Genomic DNA, 24822 nt, shown 5'->3' on the forward strand with positions numbered 1-24822 from the left:
CACACTCCTCCCTCCATTTCTGATCCCCACCCCTTTATTTTCTGAACCCCAGGAAGGCAGATCCAGGCGCTGAGTCCAGCAGCTTACAAAGTTGTCTTTATTGTTTTCTTACTGCCTCACAGAGTGAGGGTCAACCCCTCCCAGGAATAGGGCATTTGAGGAGTTAAATACTTATTTTGCCCCCCACTCATCAGTAGGGAGAGGTTTAATAAAAATAGTAATATAATAATAATAATAATAATAACTAGGGTCAATAATAAAATGTCCCCTATGATCCCCTAATACACAGGTGGTCAAAGCTTTGAGAAAAAGGATTGCCCCCTTTTTGGGAAGGGCCAAAGTGTGCCTGGAGACCCTCCAGTGGACCTGTCGGGTGCCCACCTCCCACCAAGTAGCCCATATAAATACCCTCCCCATCCCCTCCTGTTTAGGCATTATCTTGTGGGGACGGATTAGATGACAATGTCAGCTGGCTTACGGAGCCCCTCCCTGTTCCCAACCGACCAAGCTCCTTCCCAGAGGAAGACCCATGGGTGTGTTCCCCTAGTTCCCTCTTCCCTCCACTCCTCTCCTCTTGCCTTTTCTTCATCACTCCTCCTTTATCCCTCTCTCCTTCTCTGGAAGCCTTTTCCCTCCTTCCAATCACTATCACCTCCTCCTCCACTTCCTTTCTCCCCATTTGCCTCTCACCTCCTTCACCTACATCCTTCCCCCGCTGCTCTAGCTTCTTTCCTCTGGATCAGAGCCTGTCCCTCCTACCCTGACCCTGAGCAGAGACTGGGCTATGCCCCAACTTGGCCTCACTGGGGGCTACACAGTGTGCAACTCAGACCTGAGACTGTTCCCAGGGACCCGGCCCTTCTCCGTCCCTCACGCTGACCCTTGCTTACAAGCCACCTGAGGCTTGGCACTGGAAACGAGAGTTTTGGCACAATCATCCCTGGACACCAGGGCAGAGGGGCCCCCAGGGCAGAAGGGAGACAGTTCTATTCCCAGTGGCTAGCACAAGGTGGGCTGGGAGTAGAGGAGAAAGATGGGATGAGGGCTGGGAATCAAGCTCCCCAGGTCCTGGGAACTCAGGCCAGCCTCCCAGTTGCTACCCAGCCCAGCCTTTCCCTGAGTCCGAATTTCCACATGTCCCGGACCAGCCGGAGCATGGCATTCCTCGGGCTCTTTGCTCCCTCACATCTCAGTCCTGGGATTCGGGTGGGCCCTGCCAGAGGGTGTCAAGGGGAGGTCTCTGATTCAGGGGCTAGGGGAAGGCTTTGGAGCCGCTCTGAGACCTGGAGGAGAGAGAGAAGGAGGTCAGGGTGCAAAGAGGAAAGGACTCTTCCCTCACCGAGCCAGTGTCTCCAGAGGCCTGCCCAGGATCCATCACCTGCTGCAGCAGGACCCTTGGAGGAGGCCAGATATGAAGTAGGGTGGGGTTACATGAGAAGAACCTGGGTAACTCGTACTTAATCCTGGAGTTCAAATTAAAGTCCTTTGTTCATTTACTCAATTCTCCATTCAATCAACAAATGTGCTTTACTTTGGACAGAAGACAAAACTGACCACCAACATCAAAGAGCCTGCAGTTGAGAGAGGAGGACTGGTATCCAGACAAAACCAAAGCACAGAGGAACTGACAAGGAATGGGTGGGAGGAGGGCACCAAAGGTGGTGCCAGCCCCAGAGAGGCAGTGACCACCTGACCAGGTAGCCAGGTGGTCTCTGGAAAAGGTGATACTGGTACAGAACTTTTGAGGGTGGCCTAGGCATTAATCAAGTTGAGGACAGGAAAGGGCATTCAAAGCAGGGGGACAGCAGGGGCAAGAGCTTGAAGGTGTGAAAGAACATGGCAAGTCCCAGGGCTGAGTGGCCTAGTGTGGCTTGGAGGGGGGCAGTGACAGTTGGAGATGAGGCTGGAGGAAGATTGGAAACCTTCCCATCTCCTCTTAGATCTTTCCCAGTCCCCAGACAGAGTGAATTGCTCCCAGCCATGGGCTAGGCCTCTGTTAAGAATCCCAAGAGGTCCCCCTCTGTGGCACTGTCCCCATGTGCCAAGCACCATGCTGAGGTATCATCACCTCATACAAGTCTCACAATAACCTCATTTTACAGGCAAGACAAGTTCAGGGAGGCTAGGCACCTTGCAGGGTGCCACACTGCTGGGACAGTCAGAGCCAAGATTCCCAATTCCAGGCTTCTGCTGGGCCCACCGTGGAGTGAGACGGGTAAGAGTCTGCGTCTGTTAGGATCCCAAGAAGGGATGAGCTACGCTTGTTCTCTGGCCTCAGGTCTCAGTAACAGGCCTAATACAGAACAGAAGCCTGTCCATAGAGTGGGGGAGGGACACGCCCCTCCTGGCTCACCTGTATCAGGGAGGCTGCGGGGCTCAGAGATCCCTGGGGGCAGGACACGGACTCGCTGGACAAAGATGTCCAAGGCTTCCTCTTTACTGTTCCAGGAACAGGATGTGGGGACAAAAATCCACGGTCAGATTGGAGGGGTCTATAGAGGTGGAAACTTGAGGGAGAAACGCGGAGGTACCGGAGGTTGTGGGGCTGTCCTTACTGGGGTCTGCGTGTCCATCGCTGCCCATTGAGGCAGGGCGCCGCGAGGCCTCCGAGAAGCTGTGGGGCCGCTGCGGGACGGAGCTGCGGGCACCTCGGCCCTTCGCTTCGGGAGCCTGCGGGGGCAGTGCGGAGGGGTTGGAACTCAGCGGCACAGCAGCCCTGACCAACGAACCGCAGCCAGCCGCCAGCTGGACGTGCTCTGGCCCGGGGACCAGGTAAGCAGAGCGCACCGAAGAAGCGGTGATTGGCTCAGCCTCACCAGAGAGGCTTGTGATTGGCTCTGGAGGACTCACCAGGGGCGGGTCCTTGACGCTGGGCTTCCTGTCCGTAAGGCCCACGTGTACCAGGTGGTTGAAGTTGGTGGGCGATGAGATGAGCTTGGAGCGCACAAAGGGGTCCTTCAGCATCTCCCTGCCAGCAAAGAAGGTTTAGGGAGGGGGTCGGCGAAGGTGACGCCCCTGCTCACCCCACCCGGAGGGCCTGTACTTCGGCCCGCCCCCCAAAATGGGGGCCCCATCCAGCCACTGCATCTCTTACGCGCACCTGCGCTGCTGCTGCCTCTGCTCGTCTGACACCCGGAAAAAAAAGCGGCGCTTGCTCTTGGTGCGGAACAGCTGGCGCCGGCTGTTGTCGGTGAGGTCGGGGATGTTGAACTCGTCCTTCTCTGTGGGAGAAGCAGAGAGCTGGGCAGTGCTCACTAGTCCCAGGGCCCTAGTCAGCTGGGCTCAGGTTCACACACCTACACGTGTGCACGGGTGAACGCACACACGCGTACTCACACTCACAAGCACACACACTCCCTCACCTGCCAGACGGTTCCTGAGGTAGGTCAGGCGGACCTTCTCGGTGCCATAGAGGAACAGGGAGCCCTCTGGGTTCAGGGGTCGCACCTGAGGCGGCAGGCACAGAGGTCACACCATGCTACCCTGTCCCACCCCAGGCCAGCCCCATGCTCTTGTCAGGCCCTCACCTTCTTGAGTGGCACTGTTTGGACCCATTCTGCTTTCCTCACATCAAACACATCGATGGAGTTCTCACTGAAAACCGCCAGGTAAGGGACTGCATAACCTGCAAGGTAAAACTGCCTGTGCTGTGCAGCCCTGAGCAAGTCAAGCACCTCTCTGGGCTTGTTTCCGCCTCAGTACCACGGGGAACACCCTGTGCCCTGCCACAGCACAATAACATTCTGCCCCACCAAAAGTCTTTCTTCTGAAGACTCTCCAAGTCACCCCACCCAACTTCCATAACAAATCAGAGATAACAATCTTGGAGTGCCACTCTACGCCATGCCAGGCATAGTTCTAACCACTTTGCATATTTTTTTCTCCTTTAATTCTCAAACAACCCCTAACTTACAGATGAATGATCAGAAACCTCAGAGCTAAGTAATAGGCAAAGTCACCCCGTGGTGAGTGAGCTGGGAATCGGCCCCGGGCTGTCTGGGTCCACCGCCTACATGCTGAATGTCTGTGCTACACCCAACCCACAGGCCCCACCCCAGAAGGGCTATTGCTCCTGAAGGGAGCTCTGTCCCTCTCTTTCAGCCCATACTCCATCATACCAGTTACCTGTGACTGTGCCAAACTCCTCCACTGCCTCGTTCATTCACTCATTCATTCATTCATTCATTCCTCTAAACAGTCCTAGCTCCTGGGATGTGCTTGCCAGCGATGGGTGCTGGATGTGATGAAGAAACCAGCCCCAGCCAATGTGCAGGCCCTCAGTGCATCAAAACAGTCATTACAAGAAGGTGCTAAGAGCCAGGGCATAGGTTTGAATAAAGAGGTGGGGGAGTAAAAAGGAGCAAAGGACCAATGATGGGGAAGGGCAGGGAAGGGAGCATTAAAACAATGACAATGACAGCAATCATGGTGGTCACTTATGGGGGGCCTACCAGCTCCAGACCCTGAGCAGACATCGGGGTTGGACTTGGTTAAGAGTTTGCCAGATACAAAAAGGAGAGCAGTTCAGGCAGGGGGAAGATGTGGGCAAAAGCATGGAAGAGGACGATCCCCTATAAGCTACTGAGGGCAGAGCAGAGAGCATGGTCAGGCAGGAGGGTGCACACTAGCTTTCAATGCTTAGCTCAGGAGTTTAGGCAGGACCCTGTCTTCCTCTGATGTATGAGATACACCTCAGGTGCCTGGCCCAACCCAGCCTGGCCCTCCATTGGCCTTACCCCAGCCTGTGGGCAGTGCTGGCCACAGCAGTTCATGGATGCGAGACTTGCGGCCGGTGCTGTCCACGTAGACCCCAGCAGTGGTAAAGAGCAGCAGGAACTCACTAAAGCTGAGCTCCACGACACCTAGTGCCTCGCCCAGGCCCCCTTTTGATGGTGGCAGCTCCTCAGGCATCAGACCACCTCCCAATGCTAAGGGTGCAGCCTCATTGAGCAGCGGGTAGAGCAAGAAGGTACCAGCTGCACCCACGCACAGCCGGTCGCCCAGTAGCTCCAGGCTCTGCACAGGTGCTGGTGCCTGCAGCTCACGGATGCGGTGATGCCAGGGCCCTGGGCCTGGGCCCAGCTGGTAGCAGAGCACTTGGCGCTTGACAGCTATACAGAGCACAGGGGTACGGGCCTGCAGGATGCGCCCGGCTGCCAATGCCTGGCAGCCTCGAGACTCAGGGATCTTGGCACCTGTCACCTCTGCACTCTCCAGCTCAGCCAGGGGGAAGAGGCGCACGCTGGGGCCTCGGCCACACAGCACAACCAGAAGGCCTGCAGTGGGGCTCACAGCCAGCCGCTGCACCCGACGGCACTCACCCACCTGGAAGATGTCTGCGGAGTTGGTGAGGGAGAGTGTCACCATCAGATGGGTGAGAAGCAGCCCAGTGCCCACCCTCCTGTCCCCTGGTGCCAAGCCCCACCCACACCAGCCTTGGCCCAGCCTGGGATGTACCATTGCTGTGCAGGTGGATCACAAACAGTCCCTCCTCGGTGCCCAGAGCAAGCCGGTCCTGGTCTGGTAGAGGGAAGGAGTCAGGGGTCAGAGGGTCTGTCCAGAGGTGGAGACCAAACAGTCTACCTGCCCTTGCTGAGCCTCAGTTTCTCCCTGTCCCTGTGTCACTGAACCCTTCTGTCCCAGAGTCTAGATTGGGTCTCATGCATAAGGACTGTGGGGGCAGGGATTGAGTGAGTGGCCCTCCACCTGAAGCTGTGGGATTTGGGGTAAGTCTTGGAGTCTCAGTTTCCCCTGAAGTGGGGACCTTTCTCACACAGCTGCTGAGACTGTGGAGATGAAGCAGTGTAGCAGTCGCCCACCTGATGGTGACACTCATGGCAATCCTTGCTCGATAAATGCCCCCGTGCCCCTGACTCCTGACACATGGGACTTGACCCGCACAGGGCCCGGGCTACCGAGGAAGCCAGGAGCATTGTAGTGCCTCTCCCCCAGGCTCCCTACTGAACACAGCAGCCCCATGGGAGACAGTGTGAGGTTCAGGTGCATCTGGGGTCCTCATGGTCACCCAGCTGCTAGTTAACAGAGCTGGGAGCAAAGCCCTTGTTTATTTCTTATGAAAGCTTTTGCTCTGTTCACTTGCCTGAGATTCTTTTAGGAAAACCAGAAACAGAGAAGTTGAGCAGCAGAAGCCAGGCCCCCTGCCCCTATCCTGGGCTCCTCATATAGCCACGCCTAAGGGATGGTCAAGGAGGACACGTGTGCAAGGCAGAGTCCACAGCCCATGGCTGCAGAGACTAGGCAATGACAGTGGCCTTTGTGACTATGGCTGGGCCAGCATTGTCCCTACAGGCCCTGACTCCTCCCCTCAGCCTGCCCAGAACAGGCCTCACGCCCTAGGCATTAGGCTCACCAATGATGGCGGCACAGAGCGTGTGGGGCAGCAGGGGCAGCCCGTTGTCGTAGGCCTCCTTGAGTGTGTACACAGGCCGGGGCCTCGGCCTCGCGTCCAGCAGCAGCCGCTGCAGCTCACCCAGCACCTGCAGCCAGCGCTCCCGCTCCCCCTCGCTCTCAGCCAGCAGCAGCACGGTACATGTAGCAGGCGGCACGGTCAGCTGGGAGGCTGTCACCTGCGGGCAGAGACCCAGGCTGGAGGGCACAGGCCAAGGGCCAGTTGTCCTTTCTCCCTTCTCTCTCCAGTAGTTGATGCTTATTACCCAGACGCAAGTTTGCCGGGCATAGAGCTAGGTGCTGTCTTAGAGCAGGTGATGAGCCAGACAGGGCAGTCAAACAAGCACATGGACAACTGCAGAGCCCTGACCAGTACTGTAGTAGGGGAGTGTGGGGCACGGTGGGAACACAGAGCAGGGCCCTCAACCCAGGCTAAGCGGGGAAGGATGACCTCCCAGGGGAAGAGGCATTTCTGCCGGAGCCTGGGGGTCGAGGTGGGGGAGGAGCCGACAGAGGGAGCAGATGTGCAGCGGTCCACGGTGCAGAGCACTTTTGGAAGTGGAAAAAGCAAGGTGTGGTCAGAGCAGAGACTCCAGGGAGAGGTGGGGACGGCCTGCAGGGTCAGAAATATAGGGCCTCCAGGCCATAGGCAGGGGCATGCTGAGGGTGACAGGGAGCCACGGATGAATACTAAACAAGGCAGGGCATCCAACTTCACATATGGAAAACTCTGTGTCCTCCAGGATGGGGCATGGATGAACGAACAGACCAGAGTGGAGGCTAGGGTAGGCATCCATGTGGAGAGGAGCGGGTGAGATGAAGAGGTCAGCCACGGGATGTAGAAAAGTCACTGAAAGGGGGTCAGCATGATGGTAGATGGTGGTCTGGCCCATCCTGCCCCAGGCACTTACCCTAAAGATGCGTGGCAGGTCCTTAGATTGGGCATGGATAACATCAGAGGCCAGGACAGGGGTGGCTGAGAACTGGGGGTCCCTGGGAGGTCCATGGAATAGGTCAGAGGTTACACTACCCCTGACTGCATCCCACCCACCCACTTGTCCCATGCCACTGCCTGTCACCCACCTCAGATCCAGTGCTTGCAGGAGGGCCCCATTGGCCGGGCTGAGCCGAGGGTCTGGGGCGTCAAACAGCAGCAGGCGCGAGTCACTGAGGGCAGCAAATACCCGCTGCCAGCCCCGCCGGACGCCCGAGGGCCGTGGCACCTGGGGAAGGCAGGCATGGGAGGGCCTGCCAGGCTGCAGTGCCACCATGCCCGTCCACCCCTTCCCAGCCCCTGCTCACCGACAGGAAGCCCTCATAGGCAGTGCCTGTGCCTGTTTCGGGGTGCACTCCCAGGGCTGTGCAGAGGAGATCAGGAGGCACAGGGCAGGGTGGGGCTTGTGGGGCACAAGTCGAGTGACAGAAGTACCCGCAGGCTGTGGGGAAAGCAGGAGATGACAGATGGTGTGAAGCTGGGCGGGAACAGCCAGAACCAGGACTCTGGGCATCCCCGGCCCCAGCTTCCCTAGGCCGGGGCGGCACCTGAGCTGTCACCAATTCCCCATCAAGTGAGAAACGCAAAACAGAAAAACTGAGCAGTGGGAAAAGTAGCCTGGGCTGAGAGAAAGAGCCTGGGTGTGTCAGGATCAAGGTCACTTTTGTTCCTCCTCCTAGGGGCTATGGCTGGTGCCTGGGAGGTGGGGTCATGGGTAGAGTGAGGGGTCTCACCGTCACAGCCTAGGCCCTGGCGGCCCAGGCCCAGCATCAGCGAGGTGCAGCGCAGACACTTGGTGGGGGATGGGAAGCTCCGGGGACGCAGCATGTGTGAGCCAGGCTGGGGAGGGGGAACATGGCCATTACTCACATCTGGCCACAGCCTCCCAGGGCCCTGCACCCCACTCAAGGCCACCTGAAGTGTCCGGCAGGACCAGGGAGTGAGCCAGGTGAGCCCCAGTGAGTCCGTGGCAGCACTCACTCATTGCCACCGCTGCCACCCACACCATGGTCTGCGGGCTGTGATGCGTGTGGAGGAACCAAGACATCCTCGGAAACCCAGCAGAATGGCTTGGGCCCCCACTCCACCCCACCCCTCTAGGCACCAACCTTTGCAGGAGGACCTTCTGCAGGGGCTGTGGTAGCAGCAGGTGCTCTGGGGAACACAGCCTGCAGGGGAGGGTGAGCGAACAGGTGAGAAGCGCATGGGCAGAGGGCCCCCCAACTGCATGTTTCCCACAGGTCCTCACCCCCAGGCGCAGGCTGCGTCGGCCTTCTGGCCTCAGGTCTGGCTCCACCCCAGATTTCGGGGCCTCTCCTAAGATGCCAGGGTCCTTGGCAGACTCCTTCTGGTTTGGGGACAAAATCAAGGTCCCTGTGCCTCTCCCCAGGACCCCTCCCCAACCAGCCCCTGCACCAGATTCTTACCTCTGAGCTCCGGAAAGACAGGAAGGGAATCAGGGAGTTTGAGGATTTGGTGTCTGAAAAAAGAGGGTGTGGGTCACTGGGGTTGGGGTCCCTGGCCCAGTCCTGACACTTATTCCTCAGGAACCATGGGCCATTGGGGGCCTCAGTTTCCACCCCAGTAAAATGGGGCAATGAGTGCAGACTATGATGGTGGGACCTGGCTTACAGTAGGTGCTCAGTAAGTGCTGGCTAACAGATGGTGGAGTAGCGACAGTCTGGAACAAATTCTTGCCTCCACAGCCCTGCAAGGCTATGTGGGACCCCCTTGGTAAGTGGGAGGCTGGAATGGGGACTTGCTCCAAGACAGGCGTGCAGATGGCCACTCACCTCCTGGCCCGCGGGTCCGCAGCTCCTCCCGCAGCGCAGCCAGCTCCTGCTGCAGTGCCCGGTTCCGCTTCTCAGCCTCCTGCAGATGGCTGGGGAGACCGGGTGAGAGCTCACCCCCCGCCTCTGCATGGGTCCGGGGTCCCCTCTGCAGTGCCTGCCCCTGGTCTCACCTCTCGGCCTGCAGCTGGGCCTCCTGCACCTGTGTCAGCCGCTCCTGCAGGCCCTGCTTGGCCCGGATCTCAGCCTCCAACGCCGACTGCAGCTCCAGTCTGGCCGAGGCCTCCATCTTCTGCAGCCGTCTTGCCTTCCACTGGTGGTCCTGGTGGCCAGGGGGCACCCATGTGAGATGCCCCTGGGACTGGCGGCCTCATAGTCCCCCTCCCACCACAGCACACTACTGCCCATGCCACCTGGCCAGGCTCAAAGCCCCGGTTCTGCCACTGACACACTGTGGGCTTAAGCAAGTCACTGTTCTTCGTGAGCTGTGTCTTCACCTTCGGAGTGAGGCTACTGGCACCCCCTCCCCACTGGGTATCTCTGGGGCTCACCAGCGGCCGGGCAGGGAGCGTCTGGGTGCCCACATTTCTCAGGGACTCCAGCTCCTCGGCCATCTTGGTGGCCAGGGCCTGCAGGTAGCCTCTTGAGACCTTCTCATCATTCACCCTGATTGAAAAGGGGGCTCAGGGTCAAGGGCTGGGCCCTCAGCTCCACCTGGGCTCGGCCCCCAGCCCCCGCCCCCAGCCCCCAGCCCATTGGCACCCACCAGCTGAGGATGTCGGCGATCTGGGCCTCCCAGTTGCCCTCCGTCTCCCGCCGCTCGCCCTCCAGCCGCTGCCTTCTCTGCTGCTCCTGCTCCAGCTCTCCCACCAGCTGGGGGCCAGGTGGAGATGGGGTCAGTCCCGGGGCCCAGGCACCCTGAGCCTGCCGTGTCCACCCGTGCTCACCCGCCGCAGCTTGCCTGCCTGCTCTGGGCACTGCACCATGGAGACAGCCAGTGCTGGGACCTGGCTGCTCTGCCCACACTGCCTGCGTTTGTTCCCTGCTCTGTCCCTCTGCCTGGTGTCTATCCTGCCCTCTGTCTACCCCGCTCACCCGCTCTTGCTCCCGACTCAGACGCTGGTTCTCTTCCTGTAGCCGGCAGAGGGCCTCCTCCTTTCCACTGGGCCTGGGGAGGAGACAATGACCCGGTTACTCCCACCCAGGGCCCCGGCCCGGCCCGGCCCCAGCTGCCCAGCTCACCCATGGCCGCGGGCCTGCTCCAGCTGCACACGCAGGGCGGCCACCTCCTTCCTCAGCTGTGCCTCCTGAGGCCCGGCCTCAGGCAACCCCGTGCCGTTGGTCTCAGAGGCAGTGTGGACAGTCTGCGGACAGAGGGGTCAGGGCAGGGGTGTGAGAAGCCATGGCCCACTCTACCCCTGGGACACAGGCCTGGACCCGAGGGCCCTAAGTGGGGTCAGGCCAAGGGAAGTGCCACTTGGCAGGGGGCAAGACTTCACTACCTTGACCCGGGAAGACTCCTTCTCAAGGCTTCGCTCCCGCTGTCTCTGAAGCCGTGTCATCTCCCGGTTCAGGGTGGCCACCTGGGCCTGCAGCTGTGATGGGGTACAGAGGCAGCCAGTGCTGACCTTGTCTACCCCAGACCTCTACCTGGCCTTGCTGCAGACTCTTGGGCTCTGCCAGTCACAGCAGAAATAGAGTGAACCCCCAGCCCGTCCCACCCTAACCATCACCCCTTGCTCAGGCCTCTGCCAGCCACAGTGAGGGGCACAAAGGCACCTGGTGTCCCCAGAACCTTGAACCAAGCTCCCCTGGCTTCCTCCAGCCATGCCAGGGGTCATGGGGGCAGTGCCCTCCTGCTGTCCCCATCATATACCTCCCTCCGGGCAGCCTGGGCTTCCTCCAGCTGGGAGCTCAGGGCCTGGGTCTGGCTGGCTGTGCCCGCCTCTCTCTCCTGGGCCTCCTGCAGCCTTTGGAGCAGTTCCTCCTGCCGCCCCTGGGCTCTGCATAGCTCGTTCTCCTGTGCCCGCAGCCTTGCCCGAGCCTCAGCCAGCTCCTGGGGAACCAGGGTGGGGGTGGGGAGGACAAAGCCTGGAGTCAGGGCAAGGACCTCCTACCATCAAGCCCTGGGCCACTCACCCACCTAATCAGGCCCTCACCTGGAGGAGCCGGTCTCTCTCCTGCTGTAGGTCACTGTCCTGGCCTGGGCTACCAGCAGGGGGCCCATCCGTCTGGGACAAGGGGGCCTTGCTGTCCTTCAGCATCTCTGCCAGGAATTGTCACTGAAACCTGCACACTCTGACCGCCCCAGCCCCAGCCAGGGAGTCCTCACGCAGTGCCTCGTGGACCCCCCTGCAGCCTGGGAGGGGACCCCCTCGGCCCACTTTCTGTGTGCAGGCTCACAGGGTCCGGGATAATTCCCTAAGCTCAGACACTGTGTACAGAGTGGGGGCAGGACTGGAACCCAGGGTGGACGCAGGTGTGCGGGGAACGCAGGCCAGCCTCCAAGGTGAGGGCAGGGGCAGGGGCAGGGGCAGGATGGGTGGGTAGGGATACCTGACAGCCTGTCCTGTAGGGTCTGCACTTCCTTCTGTAGCTGCTCCAGCTCCTGACGGTCTGAGGGGACCTGCAGGGTCTCTGCAGCGGGGAGAACCCACAGGCGAGCAGCTGGTCAGGCGGCAGCAGCCCTGGGTCAGACCCTCTCCTGGCCGGGCGGGCTCCCAGTACCTTGGAGCTTCCGGCTCAGCTCCGTCTTCTCCTGCTCCAGACAGCAGAGCTTCCACTCCAGGGCAGCCAGCTGCTCAGGGCTGCTCTCAGGGCCCAGACTGGGGAGAGCAGGGCAGCACAGGTTGGCAGAGACCCCACCCCCAAGGACACCTCCATTCTCCTGTATCCAATCACTCATTCACCCAAGAAGATCCGCTGTGTGCAGGTCGGTACCCAACTCTAGGCTCTGTGCCAGGAGAGAAATAAATCAAACCAGACCCTGCCCTTGGGAGGCCCCTGGCTGGTACCATGGGCAGCAGCCCAGGGCAGTGGCTCCAAGGTCCCCCGGGTCCAGGTTCGAGCCCCGGCCCCGGCCCTTACAAGCTCTGTGACCATGAACAGTCCTCTAACACATCTGAGCCTGTTTCCTCACAGGAAAATGGAGGTGATGACAGGGTTTCCTCACGTAGACTCGGTGACGTGGGTCCTGCCGGCCCCATGCCCGGTGAGCAGCAGGCACCCCAGGAGTGCAGCGCAGTGGGCGCTCCCGAGTGTGGTCGGGCGCGTTGGTTTCCACCTTGGAGCGCCTCCTCCCAGGACCTCACTATGGTTTCAGGCCAGCCCCACACAGGGAACTGAATCATCCTGCCCATTTCACAGAGGCACAAGGCGAGGCCCTTCCAATGCTAGGCCTCTGGCTCTGAGTCCACTACACTGTGAGGGTACTGTGAGTGCCAAATGCTGGGGCAGGACTGTTCATGGTCACATAGCTTGTAAAGGCCAGGGATGGGGCTCGAACCTGGACCGGGGGGACCTTGGAGCTACTGCCCTGGCATGGAATCACTAGGACCTTGAAGACACGGGGAACTGTCCCGAGGGCTCAGCACCTGTCACACGCAGGCGCACAGAAGGTGAAACAGCTTCTTTCCCAGGATCCTGACAGGCTACATTCCCAGTGTCCTCCAGGCCAGGCAGCCCCCAGCTTTCCACCAGGTGTCTGAGGACTAGACTCACCTGCCTGAGGTGTAGGTGAAGCCCACGAATGGCAGGTGGTGGCCTGAGAAGGTCCCATGGGAGGGTGGTGGCAGGGTCCCCTGAAAAAAGAGGGGAAAGAGAGTCAGAGTCAACGGGCACAGCTGCAGGCTGAGGCTTGAGACCCAGCAGATGCCTTGGCACCAGGAGTGCTGACCTCCTCCTGCGCAGGTGGGAACATGGCCCCCACCTAACCGGACCACAATCCCCGTGAGCCCTGAGAGTATGGCCTCCCAGGCACTGCTGGGAGTCTTTTTCCTTATATGACTCCTGGGTAATAGAATGACACGAGGTCAGAAGACCTTCACTTGGCACGACCCACCTCAGGGCGGTGAACGGTAACTCCGAGAGCCTCTGGGGTCTGAAGCCCTCATCCCCAGCGCAGAAACTGCTTTGAGAAACGCCTCGGGGGTTTCCCAGAGCCAGGGAAGGTCAAGACAGGCTTCCTACTGCATTGGGACCCACCACTCACTGGATGGTTGAGGGTGTCATCGTCCACATCGAAGTTGGAGGTGTCCACGGGCCCCCGAAGCTCAGGGATATAGGGGGCAGTGCTGCTCGCCAGCCGCTCCCAGTCCACACCTTCGAAGAAGGGATGGTTCTGGAAGTCGGCCAGCCCCCCGCGGCCAAGGCGCTCCTCCTGGCGGCACAGCAGCTGGCGGATCAGGTCTTGGGCGCTGGCCGGCACATCGGGCACATCCGAAGGGAACTGCAGGTGGTCCTGCAGGCCCGGGGGAGGGGTGCAGGTGTGTATCCAGAACCCCACCCCCTACCTACAGGCATCACCAGCCTCGTGGACTCAGGAGTCCCACGGCCCTCCCAGAATCCTGGAGCCTGGTGGCCAGACCTCATGGTTCATGATCTTGCCGTAGGTTTCCACCAGGGATTCAGCATAGAAGGGTGTCTCCCCGAAGAGTAGCTCGTAGGCGCAGACCCCCAACGACCACCAGTCACACTGTGGGCCATAGTGGCCCTTGCCCTCCTCCATGGCCTGCAGGATCTCAGGGGAGATGTAGTCAGGAGTCCCCACTGCTACTGATGAATCCACCTGTGGGTGGTGGTGTTGAGGTCATGAGGACAGCCCTGGGTTTGGCTGGGCCTGCTGGCTCCTCACCAAGGGTGTGGGCCTGGCACCCTCACTCCCTAGGGGCTGGCTTGCCTGGTGCTCCCTCCTGGGCCTAGTCCTTCCTTCCCCTGGGAGCCTGATGCCCCCTGCACTAGGCTGAGGCTTCCCAGGCCCCGGGAGCTTTTCCAGCCACGTGTCCCCTGCCCTCACTCCGGAGCGGGGTCCTTACCATGCCACTGTTGTTGAGACGTAGGCAGGAGCCGAAGTCAGCCAGGCGGATGTGCCCATTCATGTCCAGCAGGACATTGTCCGGCTTGACATCCCTGGGGGAAGCAGGGAGAGTGAGGGGCCTGACCTGTGTGTGGACTGCATGTGTGTACATGGGCATGTGCACACCTCGGTATGTATGTGCTCACACGTGTTCCTGCATGCATGCGTGTGGGACAGGTGAAGACTGGTGGCCAGGCCTCCCAGCTCCCAGTAAGGTAGAAGGTGGGTCGACTGGGGAAAGGGATTCATAAGGATGACCCTTGGAGGCAGCAGAGTGTGCTGTGGGGGACATGGGAGCAGACCTCCCCAGTGCGAACCACAGCTTGGCCACCCACCAGCTGAGTCACCTGGAACCAGGCGTGCTGACCTGTGCTAAGCCCTGACTTCCTCATCTGTAAAATGGAACAGCAGCCCCCATCACATAAGGTTTTGGGGAATAGTCAAAGGCATCACGCAGGCGAAGCGCCCGGCACAGGGCTTGGCACATGGTGAGCGCTCAGCAAACGTCAGCTGCCCCAGAGCTGTCAGCAGGGGCTGGACGGGCACCGGGTGCTTTGTGGGCCCCACCTGTGGACGTAACCCAGCTGGTGCAGAGAGTGGATGGCCAGCACCATCTCAGCCAGGTAGAACTGGGCTAGCTCGGGCGGGAGGCGGTCCTCAAAGCGGCTCAGCAGAGTGAGGAGGTCCCCACCGGCGTAGTAGTCCATCACCAGGTACTGGATGGTGGTGGGTGGGGCAAGAATCAGACAGAAAAGGAGGACACTTGCCCCAGGGCCCCACCTCCCAGTGGTTCCATGGGGTTCTCGGAGGCAGGGCTGTGTCTCCCACCAGCTCTGGGGTGGCCAGTTCCCAGCCATTGCTCAGGCAGAGGTTCCGGGGGCTGGTTGGGAGGGTAAAACTGTTGGTCTTAGTAGGAGGGGGTCTCTATCTCTCTCTCTTCTTGGACCCAGTGCCTCTGGCCCCCAAGGGCCTTCTCCTTTGTCCCCAGGCAACCCCCTCCAAACTTGCCCACGATTCTCACCAGGTACTCCTCATCTTGGAAGGCATAATGCAGCGCAGTCACCCAACGGCTGTCCCCCTTCACCAGAACATCCCGTTCCTCCCGGAAACAGGCTGTCTGTAGCAGGTTTTGGAAGCAGGGAGTGGGGTACAATCAGAGCCCAGGAAAGCCCCTGCCAGCTCAGGGGACGGAGTAACTCAGTAAGTCTAGGAGGTCAGGTCAAGGTTGCCTATGTGAGCTCCAGCCCATGCTTTACGGCTCTGGGCCTCAGTGTTATAAGGAAAGTGGGAACAACTCCGCTTGCTTCTAAGAGAGGTTTATAGCGAGGAAGAGATGGGGAATCGGTAGCTCTTGGGGGTGGATCCTCTGTCTGTTTGGCAGCCACGCCCACCCCTTCCCCAGGACGCCCTATATCTCAGTGGCAGCACACCTTCCGCCCCCTCGCCCATTTTTAGGGTGCCTAAGACCAACCTAATCACAAACTGACCTCGGCCCTCTTCAGCATCTCCCATTTGTGCAGCATTTTCATGGCAAAAATCTGTCCACTATCCCTCTGCCTCACCACGGCAACCTGCGGCCACAGAGAGAGCACTGGGGTCAGCCCAGCCTGGGTGCAAACACCCTCCTCCACCTCCCCCAGGCCCTCCGCTCACCTCCCCGAAGGCACCTCGGCCGATCACCTTCAAGATCTCAAAGTCATCTCTCTGCAGCCGCAGCTCTTTTACCTTAGTTACGAAGGGGCTGGCTGAGGAGATACAGAGCGGGGCTTAGGGGACCTTCGGGGAGGGCCCCAGATCCCCATCTCACCTGGGGGAAGCCAGGAGCTGTAACTCCCATGAGGCCAGGGCAAGGATGACCTCCCCAAGGACACCTCCGGCCAAGAGGTTGATAGGCACTGCAGCCCATTCAGCCATGATCAAGAAACATGCAAGGTGGGGTCTTGGCTCTGCTGACCACCTGGCCCTGAGACCTCCCTGAATCCATGGCTCCCTGGGTCCCTGTCCCCAGGCTCCAGGCAGCTTGGAACCCAGGGACTGATAAAGCTTGTAGTCCTCCCCACCTTGGGGGCTGACCCTGGCCAGCCAGGTCACCCTGAGGCAGATGGGGATACCATTCCCACCCACAGCTCACAGTTCTCGGCCACCTAGCAAGACCAGGCCAGGGCCTGTCTTGGAAAACTGGACAGGCAACATTCCTTGTCCCCAGAGAGGCTTCTTCTCTGCCATTGAGGCTGTGGCCTGGTCCAGGGACCCTGTAGGCACAGAGGTACCTGGCTGGGGGTGAGAACCTGGGGAGGACAGGTAGGACAGTGGTTCTGCAGGGCTCTGGAGGACAGGCTCGGTCTCCCCGTGTGGGGCCTCCTCATCTGCAGGCATAGATAGGTCTGCCCAGACTCTCACAAGACTTAAAAACAGAGCCAAAAACCTTTCTCTGGCACCTAACACTGGCACTGGAGGATGTGAGCACTCAGGAGCTCCTCCAGGCCTGACCAGCCCTACAACTCTGAGCCCTGCCTCCCTCTTCAGACTTGGCCTTCACCTGGCCAAGAACCTCCTCCTTCCTCACAGTCCCTGACACTCCCACAAGGGACATCTCCAGCCGCTCCCAGGCCCTCTCCAGGCCTGAAAGAGGGAACTGGGGCCTGGAAAGTTAGGGAGGCAAGAGTGACCAGTAGGGGCTGGGGTCGGTTGCAGTCTGGCTCCCTGCCTCAGTTTCCCCCTGCTGGGAGGTAAACTCCTTGCCAGCTGGGCGGGTCCGTGGGTAGGACAGAGAGCTGCTCCACAGGTTTATCAGGCAGAACCCCCGAAGCAGGGGTGGAAACCTCATTACAGAAATTAATTGTCTCTTTCCCAGGTCTGTGTGTGCAGCTGAGAGGAGCAGCCACAGGCCTCCAGAGGGAACCAAGGCCAGTCCAGCTACCCATCGGCCAGACAGGGGCCAAAACCTGGGGCCCACAGCCAGGAGGATCGAGGCCTCCAGGACAGGCTGCCCAGGCCCCTCACCCTGCCCCAGGGGAGGGGGGCTCTAGGCTGGATCGGGGACAAGTTGAGGCAGGAGCAGAGTGAGTCACCACCCTGAAAGGTACCTTGAGAGATGTCAACAGACAGGCCCCCACACTGGGGTCCCAGGCACAGGTGCCAGAGGCAGGCAGGGAGGAGCATATGTATGTGCAAACACACACACACGTGGGTGTGGCGTCAGAGGGGGTGATGACAACACAGTAAGACACACACATAAGGTGCAGGAAAGGTCTGGGGCTGGGGGCCAACTCACTGGCATATCTCAGGCTCCCAACTGTGCCAGGCTGGGCCTTGTGCCTGCCCAGAGCTCAGTAGTGCCTGAACGCTAGTTGCCCACTAGGCAAACACCCACTTTACCCCATCCTCCCGATGCCCTACCTGCATGGTTTGGCCATATGTGACCAGAGAGCCCTGGGGCTGGCGCCGGTGTTCACACTGAATTCAGGGTCACCCCAGGCCAGCCACTCCCAGTGACTCAGATGAGTCAACCAGGAAGGGGTGCAGACCCACCTCCAGCCAGGCCTCCCTCCCTGGTCCTGGGGAAAAACCCTTAGGAAGCCTGGCCAGTGGCTTGCACAGACAAAGGGGCTGAGGTTGGTTCCTATGTCCAGCCTGGGGTGGTCTTATATGCAGGAAGATGGAAGTGTGTTTGTGCAGCTGTATATAAGTGTCTCAGTGCATCTGTGTGGTATGTGGGAGACTGAGAAAGCATATGTGTCAGCGGGTGACATGAACGGGAGTTTGTGTGCGAGTCTGTGTTCTCATAGGTCATGAGATGTGATGTGTAAGGGAGGAATTCTGGACGTGACTCTGAGTAGAGCATGTATTGCGTACCTGTGTCTGAGGTCTATACCTGGAACCAAGTTTCTTTGAGTCTATCTATGTGAGATGTGTACATGTGCCAAGTTCTGCTGAGTGGTAAGGAGTACGTGTATGAATCTGAGTGAGGGTAAGGTGTGCAGGTGAGAAGCCCGCAGGGTCTGATGGCACGTGTCAGGGCCAGTTCTGGGCTTCTGCGGGTGAGGGGTGGGGGCTGTGGGCATGCAGCCCCGGGGGGAGGGCCTGTGGGCGTGGGGTGAGGAGGGAGAGGGTCCTGACATGGTGTCCCTCGGTCCGCCCCACCTAGGTCCCACCAGAGTAGCTCACCCCAGCTCAGGAACTGCGCCACGTTGCGCTCTCGCCGCAGGGGGGCGCTGCTGAGCTCGTGATGCAGCCCCAGCAACAGATCCAGGAGGCCGTCGAGCCCCGGGCCGCCGCCGTCCTCGACCCGCGCCAGCCGCTCCAGCGCACGCAGCCGCCGCTCCATGGCTGCGGCTGAGGCTCCACACCCGGACTAGAGCCGGGCCGCCCGCATGCCCGCCCGTCGGTTTGTCCGTCTGTCGGTCCTCGGATCCTCCGCGCGTCCTCCCCCCACCCTCCCGCCCTCCCCGCTGTCACCTTCCTCCGAGGCCTCCTGCGCGCCCTCACCTGGGAGCCCCGGCCCGCCCTCTGCCCCGCCCCCCGACGGACGGGCAGGTGCGCGCCGGCCAATGGGAGACCCGACAGTAGGTGAAGGTAGGAGGACGGAGGCGCGCGGGGGCGGGGCCAACCCTCGGCCAGGAAGTGGGGGGGCGGGCTCGAACACGGCTAACTCCTCGGTGGGGCGGGGCGAGGCGGGGGTTCCAAGGGGGCCGAGAAGGCTGGCTGGATCCCCGCGGCTCCAGACCCAGCTTACCTGGGCCCTCGCCGACCCCTAACCTAGATGGGGGTGCCCGAGGTACTGCCGCTCCCCTCGTGTGCCGGGGCAGCGGCCGCCTCTCCCTCAACTAAGGGAGAGGGGCTGGGGACGCCCGTGGCCCTAGAGCCGGATGGGAGTTGTAGTCCGCCTCTTCCAGGGGTGCCTACAGTGCTTCGCAATCCCTCCAAAAAACTCTCTAGTTTCTTATTTCATTTTATTTATATCGTTACAGCCGACCTGGGAGACAGGTATGTGAGGCAGGGATGGTTACACCCATTTGGCAGATGGACACACTGAGAGTTGTGAAGGACAAAGATGAGTCGAGAGGCTGAGGATGAGGGGACCGTGTAGCTAGACCTTGCAGTGGGGCTGAGCTGGTACCTCCACCAAAGGCGAGTACTTGAATTAAATCTGGGGACAGTGAAACAAGGGCTTAGGATAGAGGAATCAACAGGAGAGAGACTAGGCGGGGCTGCTTTGGCTCACTGAGAAGTCAGAGAAAAGGGGGCCTTGGGGACAGGTTCAGGGGGTTAACCTAGGACAAGCTGCCACTGCCAATTGCTCCCCTGGTTGCAAGTCTCATGGGGTCCCTTCGAGTTCAGCAGATGCACACCTGTGGAGGAAGAAGAGGGTGAAGGGAAAGGTGCAGTTGTGCTCTAAGGAGAGAGCAAGACACCACAGGCTCTTAAAGCCTAAGTAGGAGCAGGGCCTGTGCTTAAAGGCCAAGGAGAAGTCTGAACTGGGCTGGAGAAGGTCAGGGGAGGGGAGGGGTTTGGCTCTATCCGGTGGTATGTCTGATTTCTGCCCAGCTGTCTCCAGCTGGGCCAGACCAGATGCCATAGGACTGTGGGTCTGTCTCAGAGGAGGGATTAAAGGGTGGGGTTTTTATGGCTTTAGATAACAAATTCTTCCATTAAAAAAGATCTCTTTGGGGGTTTTTGGCTGGGTCAGGTTGCCAGCCTCGAGGGAGGAGGCACTCTGAATATCCTTGGAGCCAACTAAGCATCCCTAGTAGCCCCAGGACTTCCCCAAGGGTCTCTCCATTTGATCTCTTCTGAGACCTGTCCCTGGTCTGTGAAATGGGAAAACCAAGACAGACTCTCTGGCATTCTCCTTACCCAAGTCAGGTGGGGGAAGGGAACCAGTATTTAAATCTAAATGCCTGGCCTGGCTGGTGTGGCTCACCGGTTGAGCGTCAACCCATGCACCAAGAGGTCTCCAGTTTGATTCCCAGTCAGGGCACATGCCCAGGTTGTGGGCCTGATCCCCAGTGGGGGGCATGGAGGAGGCAGCCAATCAATATTCTCTCTCATCGATGGTCCTCTCTCTCTCTTTCCCTCTCCCTTCTTCTCTCTCTAAAACATCAATAAAGAAAAATATTTTTAAAAGAAAGCTATTACTTTCAATTTTATAAAATAAATAAATCCAACCGCTTGTGTGTCTTCTGGGAGGGGGGTTGGGTTGTGTGGTTTATGCCTCTGGTTCTCACCTGTAGCATTCTGGGCCCTCCTTTGGGGGCGGGGCAGGGGTGGGGCCCACAGTGAGGTTTGTACCCTGGGAGGCCACTGGGGGGTGCCAGAGACCAGAGGAGGGCCAAGTAATCGGAACAGGCCCAAGTTCTCATCTTCTAGGGAACTAGAGGGTAGGGAAAGGCTCCTGGTTAGGAAAATGGATTATTCCTCATTGCTCCTCTTGGACACCCTGATCCCTTGCCCCACTCCACCCAAGCCCCTAGGGATCAGCAGTCAAGGACCACCTAGTGAGACCTCAGGGACCTGGCTCACTCCCTGTGTGACCATGGGCAGGTTCCTTTAGCCTCTCTGAATGCTGAATTCTCACTCTTCAGTCTCCATCCCCACATAGAACAGCAGGCCAGGCTGGTATGGCTCAGCAGTTCAGCACTGACCCATGCACCAAGAGGTTGACGGTTTGATTCCCAGTCAGGGCACATGCCCAGGTTGTGGGCCTAATCCCCAGTGGGGGGCATGCAGGAGGCAGCCAATCAACGTTCTCTCTCATGGATGTTGCTATCTCTCTCTCCCTCTTCCTTCCTCTCTCTCTAGAAATCAATAAAGAAAAAAAAAAGAACAGCAGGGTGGAACCAGACAAAAACTGAGACCCGCCAATGTCTACATGGGGCAGTCCATCTGGTACTTGATTCTATTTGGCCCTGTATTTGTTTTCGTCACATCCTGTTCCAAGCCTCAGTTTCCTTGTCTGTAAAAGGGGGTTGGCTCCCTGCTCACTCCTTTGCAGCTCCAAGGTCAGAAAGCCCCTCAAGACTCAGTCTGTACCTGAACCCCTGCTCCAGGCTCAATAAGCAGCCAGTCCTCCAGCCTGCCATCGGAAACAGCTCCTGCACTTGACCCTGCTTTGCCCCAGCAGATTTGTTCTTTGACCTTGTGGGAGCCAGACCACTAGGGCTGCACAGGCCTCACCCAGGGAGCAGGGTCTGTGTGCCTGTGGCAGAGAGCCAGACCCAGTGAGTCTGAGCAGGAGACCGTCCTATCACTTCATTCACATTCCTGGGTCACTGCTTCCCTGGGGCCCACCTAGGTGCAGGGCACCTGCTCCCCCATAACCTCTCCCCCTTCCCAGCCCCTTGGGTATTGAGATGCTGGCACTCTCTCACCCAGAGCCCTGGGGACAGCCAATCTATGGTGGTGATGACACATTTATTCCTGTGGTCCTTCTTAGCATTTCAAAGCAGCTACAGATCTGCTATCTTCACAAGGGCCCTGCCAGAGGATGGAGTTATTACCCTCCCTTAACAGATTAATACCTTGAAGCTGGGCAGGTGGGAGGTGGGTGGTGCCAGCCTCAGCTTCTCCAGGTTCCAGGGCCAGTGCCTGGCAGCAGAAGGGCAGGTGTGGCCCCAGAGGCTGAGGACAGGGGACAGGGAAAGGCCAGACAGTGGTGGATTTGATGTAGGTTTCTGCAAAGGGTCTTGGATGATGAGAAAAAAGAAACCGTCAGTTCTACCACCCAGGCCTAGCAGAAAGAGGGTGGTTTAGATAAGGAGGTCCCCAAAGTAGGAGAGGTGAAGCCCAGTGCAAGGGAGTGGCAGGGACCTGGGCTTTCTCACCCCCAGAGCATAGGTCTCTGGGTCAGGGAGTGGCTCAGACACAGGCAGGCTGGGGTGGGGGTGGGGGTGTCTGTCACATCCAGAGTCATGTCTTAGATCTCCTGAGTTCGACCTGTGGCTCCCTCCCCAAGGTGGAGATCCAGGCCCAGTGTCCGAGGATGAGGCTCCTAGCCGGTCTCAGGAAGTCCCTCTCAGCAGTCGGCCCAGCAGGGTCACTTGCAATGGCAGGCTGCCCAGCTCTTGGCCACTCTGGAAGTGGAAGCAGAAGCAGAAGCAGAAGCAGAAGCCTAGTGTCCCACTCCTGCCTCAGGGAGCCAGAAAACAAGGAGAGGCTGGCTGTGGGTCACACTGTTGACCGTGTGTGGCCTTGAGCAAGTCCCTTCCTCTCTCTCTGGGCTGTTCCCTGTGCACAGTGGAGAACCGCCCCAGATCATGTGTGAGAGGAAAATGCTACGGAGTGGCCACCAATGGTGGCTGGACTGTCTCTAGGAAGAGCCTGTGTGGTTGGAGGGTGGGGAGCTGCATTCCTGCTCAAGCTCCAGTTTCTATTTAAATGTGTGTCTATTTAGGGGAGGGGCTGATGGAAATGGTAGGGTTGAGGGTCCCCACTCCCCAAGCTAGCTCTTGGCAGCCCCGCGCTCCCACCTCCCCACCCGCCCCAGCACACCAGGGGTGTGTCCTTTGAAAAGTCCAAAGCTCCAAATGGGTGGACATATGGTGATTTCATCATCCTGGCTTTTCTTCCAAAAACCTTCTCTGCGCTGCTCCAACACACCACAGGGGCTCCCACGCTCCACAGAGGCTGCAGCCCCATGTGGTTTTATAATTAGCCATCCCTCTCTGTGCTCAGGAAGCCATGCCTGAGCCCCTCCGCCACCACCCCTCTGGCCCATGGGCGCCACCAAGTCTGTAAGCTGCTTTAGGGAAGGGTGGGTCCTACCTTTGTTCTGGGAGTTGGCTGGGGTGCTGGGCTCCCTGCATCAACCTTTACCCCCACCCTGACCAACTGCATTGGGTGCTCAGCAAAGGTGGCCACCCCAGGGGGCCCTGCCTCCATGGAGCAGGAGTTCCTGTTTGCACTTGGCGAGAGAGGACACAGACTCGGCAGTCCCAGTGAGCAGCAGCCCCCTCTGCCTGTCTGCCTGAGACCTGCCTGCCCTCTGTGTGCTTGGAATGCAGAGGGCAGATCTGGTGGCTGGGTGTCCTAACCCTGTCACAGCCTAGTGGCCTTGGGAAGTTCTGTGACTACCTCTGAGATGAGAACAGGACAAGGGGTCAGATTCATGGTAACATTTTTATTTACTAAGGAGCAGAAACGTTTGTTTGGTTTTGTTTTGTTTTAATCCTAGCCCGAGGGCATTAATCTTCAGGTAGAGCTGGAGGGAGAGAGAGAAACACATTGATGGGCTGCCATGCGCACAACCCCAACTGGGGCCGGGGACGAACCGCAACCGAAGTACGTGCCCTTGACCGGAATTGAACCCGGGACTCCTCGGTCCATGGGCGACGCTCATACTGCTGAGCCATACAGGCCAGGGCAGAAATGTTTGTTTGATGAGATCTCATATAGAACCTCTATGATAAAACAGGACTCCTGTGTGGGGGCCCGGAGTAGGGGGTGGGCCCCCTTGCTTCCTGGGTCCTGGGCTCTGAGGCGCCTCATGGCAGATGGTTCTAAGGGCCTCTTCCTGCAGCAGCTCTGGGTATGGGTGGAATCAACTCTCCTGTGCCCAACCAGCATGAAGGGGGGCCTTTCACCCAGGATCCTGGCCAGCTAGGGAGCTGGGGATGAGGTGAGGGGCAGGTGCCGCCCTCCAAAAGGTGACCACACCTTTGTGTACACACACTGGCCCTCCCTGAACTCCCACCACAGCCAGAGAAGCCCCCCAATCTGTAAAACTCAAACCAGAGCCTTGAACTCCAGGCCAGCAGGGTTGCAGCCACCTGCCCTTGGCCCTTCCTTCAGGTCTCTGATTAGCCACCACTTTCTGGGCAGCCTTAGGGGGTTCAGCCTGCCACTCCATGCTGGGGAGGGTGCCAAGTGTAGGATGTGCAGGAACGCGCCGAGGCAGCGGCTCAGCGAGGGGGCAGAGCCGTCCAGGCAGTGCCTCCCATGAGAACTTAGGTTCTCTGTGCTCCATCAGCTTTAACCAGCATGCCGCACCTCTTGGGTGACCCCTGCAAATTGAGGGGCTCTGCCAAGCCCTCAGTGCCCCAGGCCGTAGTGATAGCATTTAATCTTTTCAATCTTCCATGTGGATTTCTCAAATCTGAGTCTATAGCTGCAGGACTGGGGTGGGGGGTGAACCCTAAGCTTTGTTTTTCCTTTGAAAGGGCACTTTGGATTAGAGCCGGACTCACAACCTGGAGTCAGGCAGACCAGTTTTGAATCTCATCCTGCACACCTGCTCTCCAAGCCCTCCTGAGTCCCAGGTACTCGGCCATGAGATGGGGAGAACACCGACCTCACCGTCACGGGGGTCAAGGTAAACTGGTATAAGGCAAACGGTCTGAGTGGTGCCAGAAGGGCTGGCAATCAGATATTGGCTGTCAGACCAGACACCTACCAAGCAGGCTGGCGCAAGCAACCTGGCTGTCAGAGCCCAGGGCACCTGTTCATATACTGTCTTTTGCCACAATGTGCCTGGAGCGCACTCCACCCTGATTACATAGCTGCGCCCTTCCGTGGAGCATCGGCTCCCAGTGTCTCCCTTCCCTCTGCTGGTACAGACA

The 24822-nt window shown here is 59.2% G+C and overlaps 1 protein-coding gene across 1 annotated transcript; it reads right to left on the minus strand.

The window, feature by feature from the left end:
• Positions 1-257: 257 nt before the first annotated feature.
• On the minus strand, positions 258-18593 carry CDC42BPG (CDC42 binding protein kinase gamma). Its single transcript, XM_036258590.1, has 37 exons — positions 18434-18593; positions 15920-16011; positions 15754-15837; positions 15288-15383; positions 14834-14982; positions 14226-14319; positions 13778-13978; positions 13403-13651; positions 12913-12992; positions 11920-12017; positions 11749-11829; positions 11352-11458; positions 11069-11248; positions 10695-10787; positions 10435-10556; positions 10288-10360; positions 9959-10065; positions 9744-9858; positions 9366-9514; positions 9196-9284; positions 8830-8882; positions 8652-8750; positions 8512-8571; positions 8137-8242; positions 7711-7844; positions 7492-7631; positions 7320-7401; positions 6371-6587; positions 5458-5520; positions 4737-5336; positions 3528-3625; positions 3363-3447; positions 3101-3221; positions 2851-2968; positions 2556-2670; positions 2354-2439; positions 258-1283 (listed from the first exon to the last, which is right to left on the minus strand). The coding sequence occupies exons 1-37, from the start codon at positions 18591-18593 to the stop codon at positions 1227-1229; spliced, it is 4653 nt and encodes a 1550-aa protein (XP_036114483.1). The 3' UTR covers positions 258-1226.
• Between the last annotated feature and the right edge of the window lie 6229 nt (positions 18594-24822).

The sequence above is a fragment of the Molossus molossus genome, unplaced genomic scaffold (assembly GCF_014108415.1).
Source record: "Molossus molossus isolate mMolMol1 unplaced genomic scaffold, mMolMol1.p scaffold_m16_p_13, whole genome shotgun sequence".
Classification (NCBI taxonomy): Eukaryota; Metazoa; Chordata; class Mammalia; order Chiroptera; family Molossidae; genus Molossus; species Molossus molossus.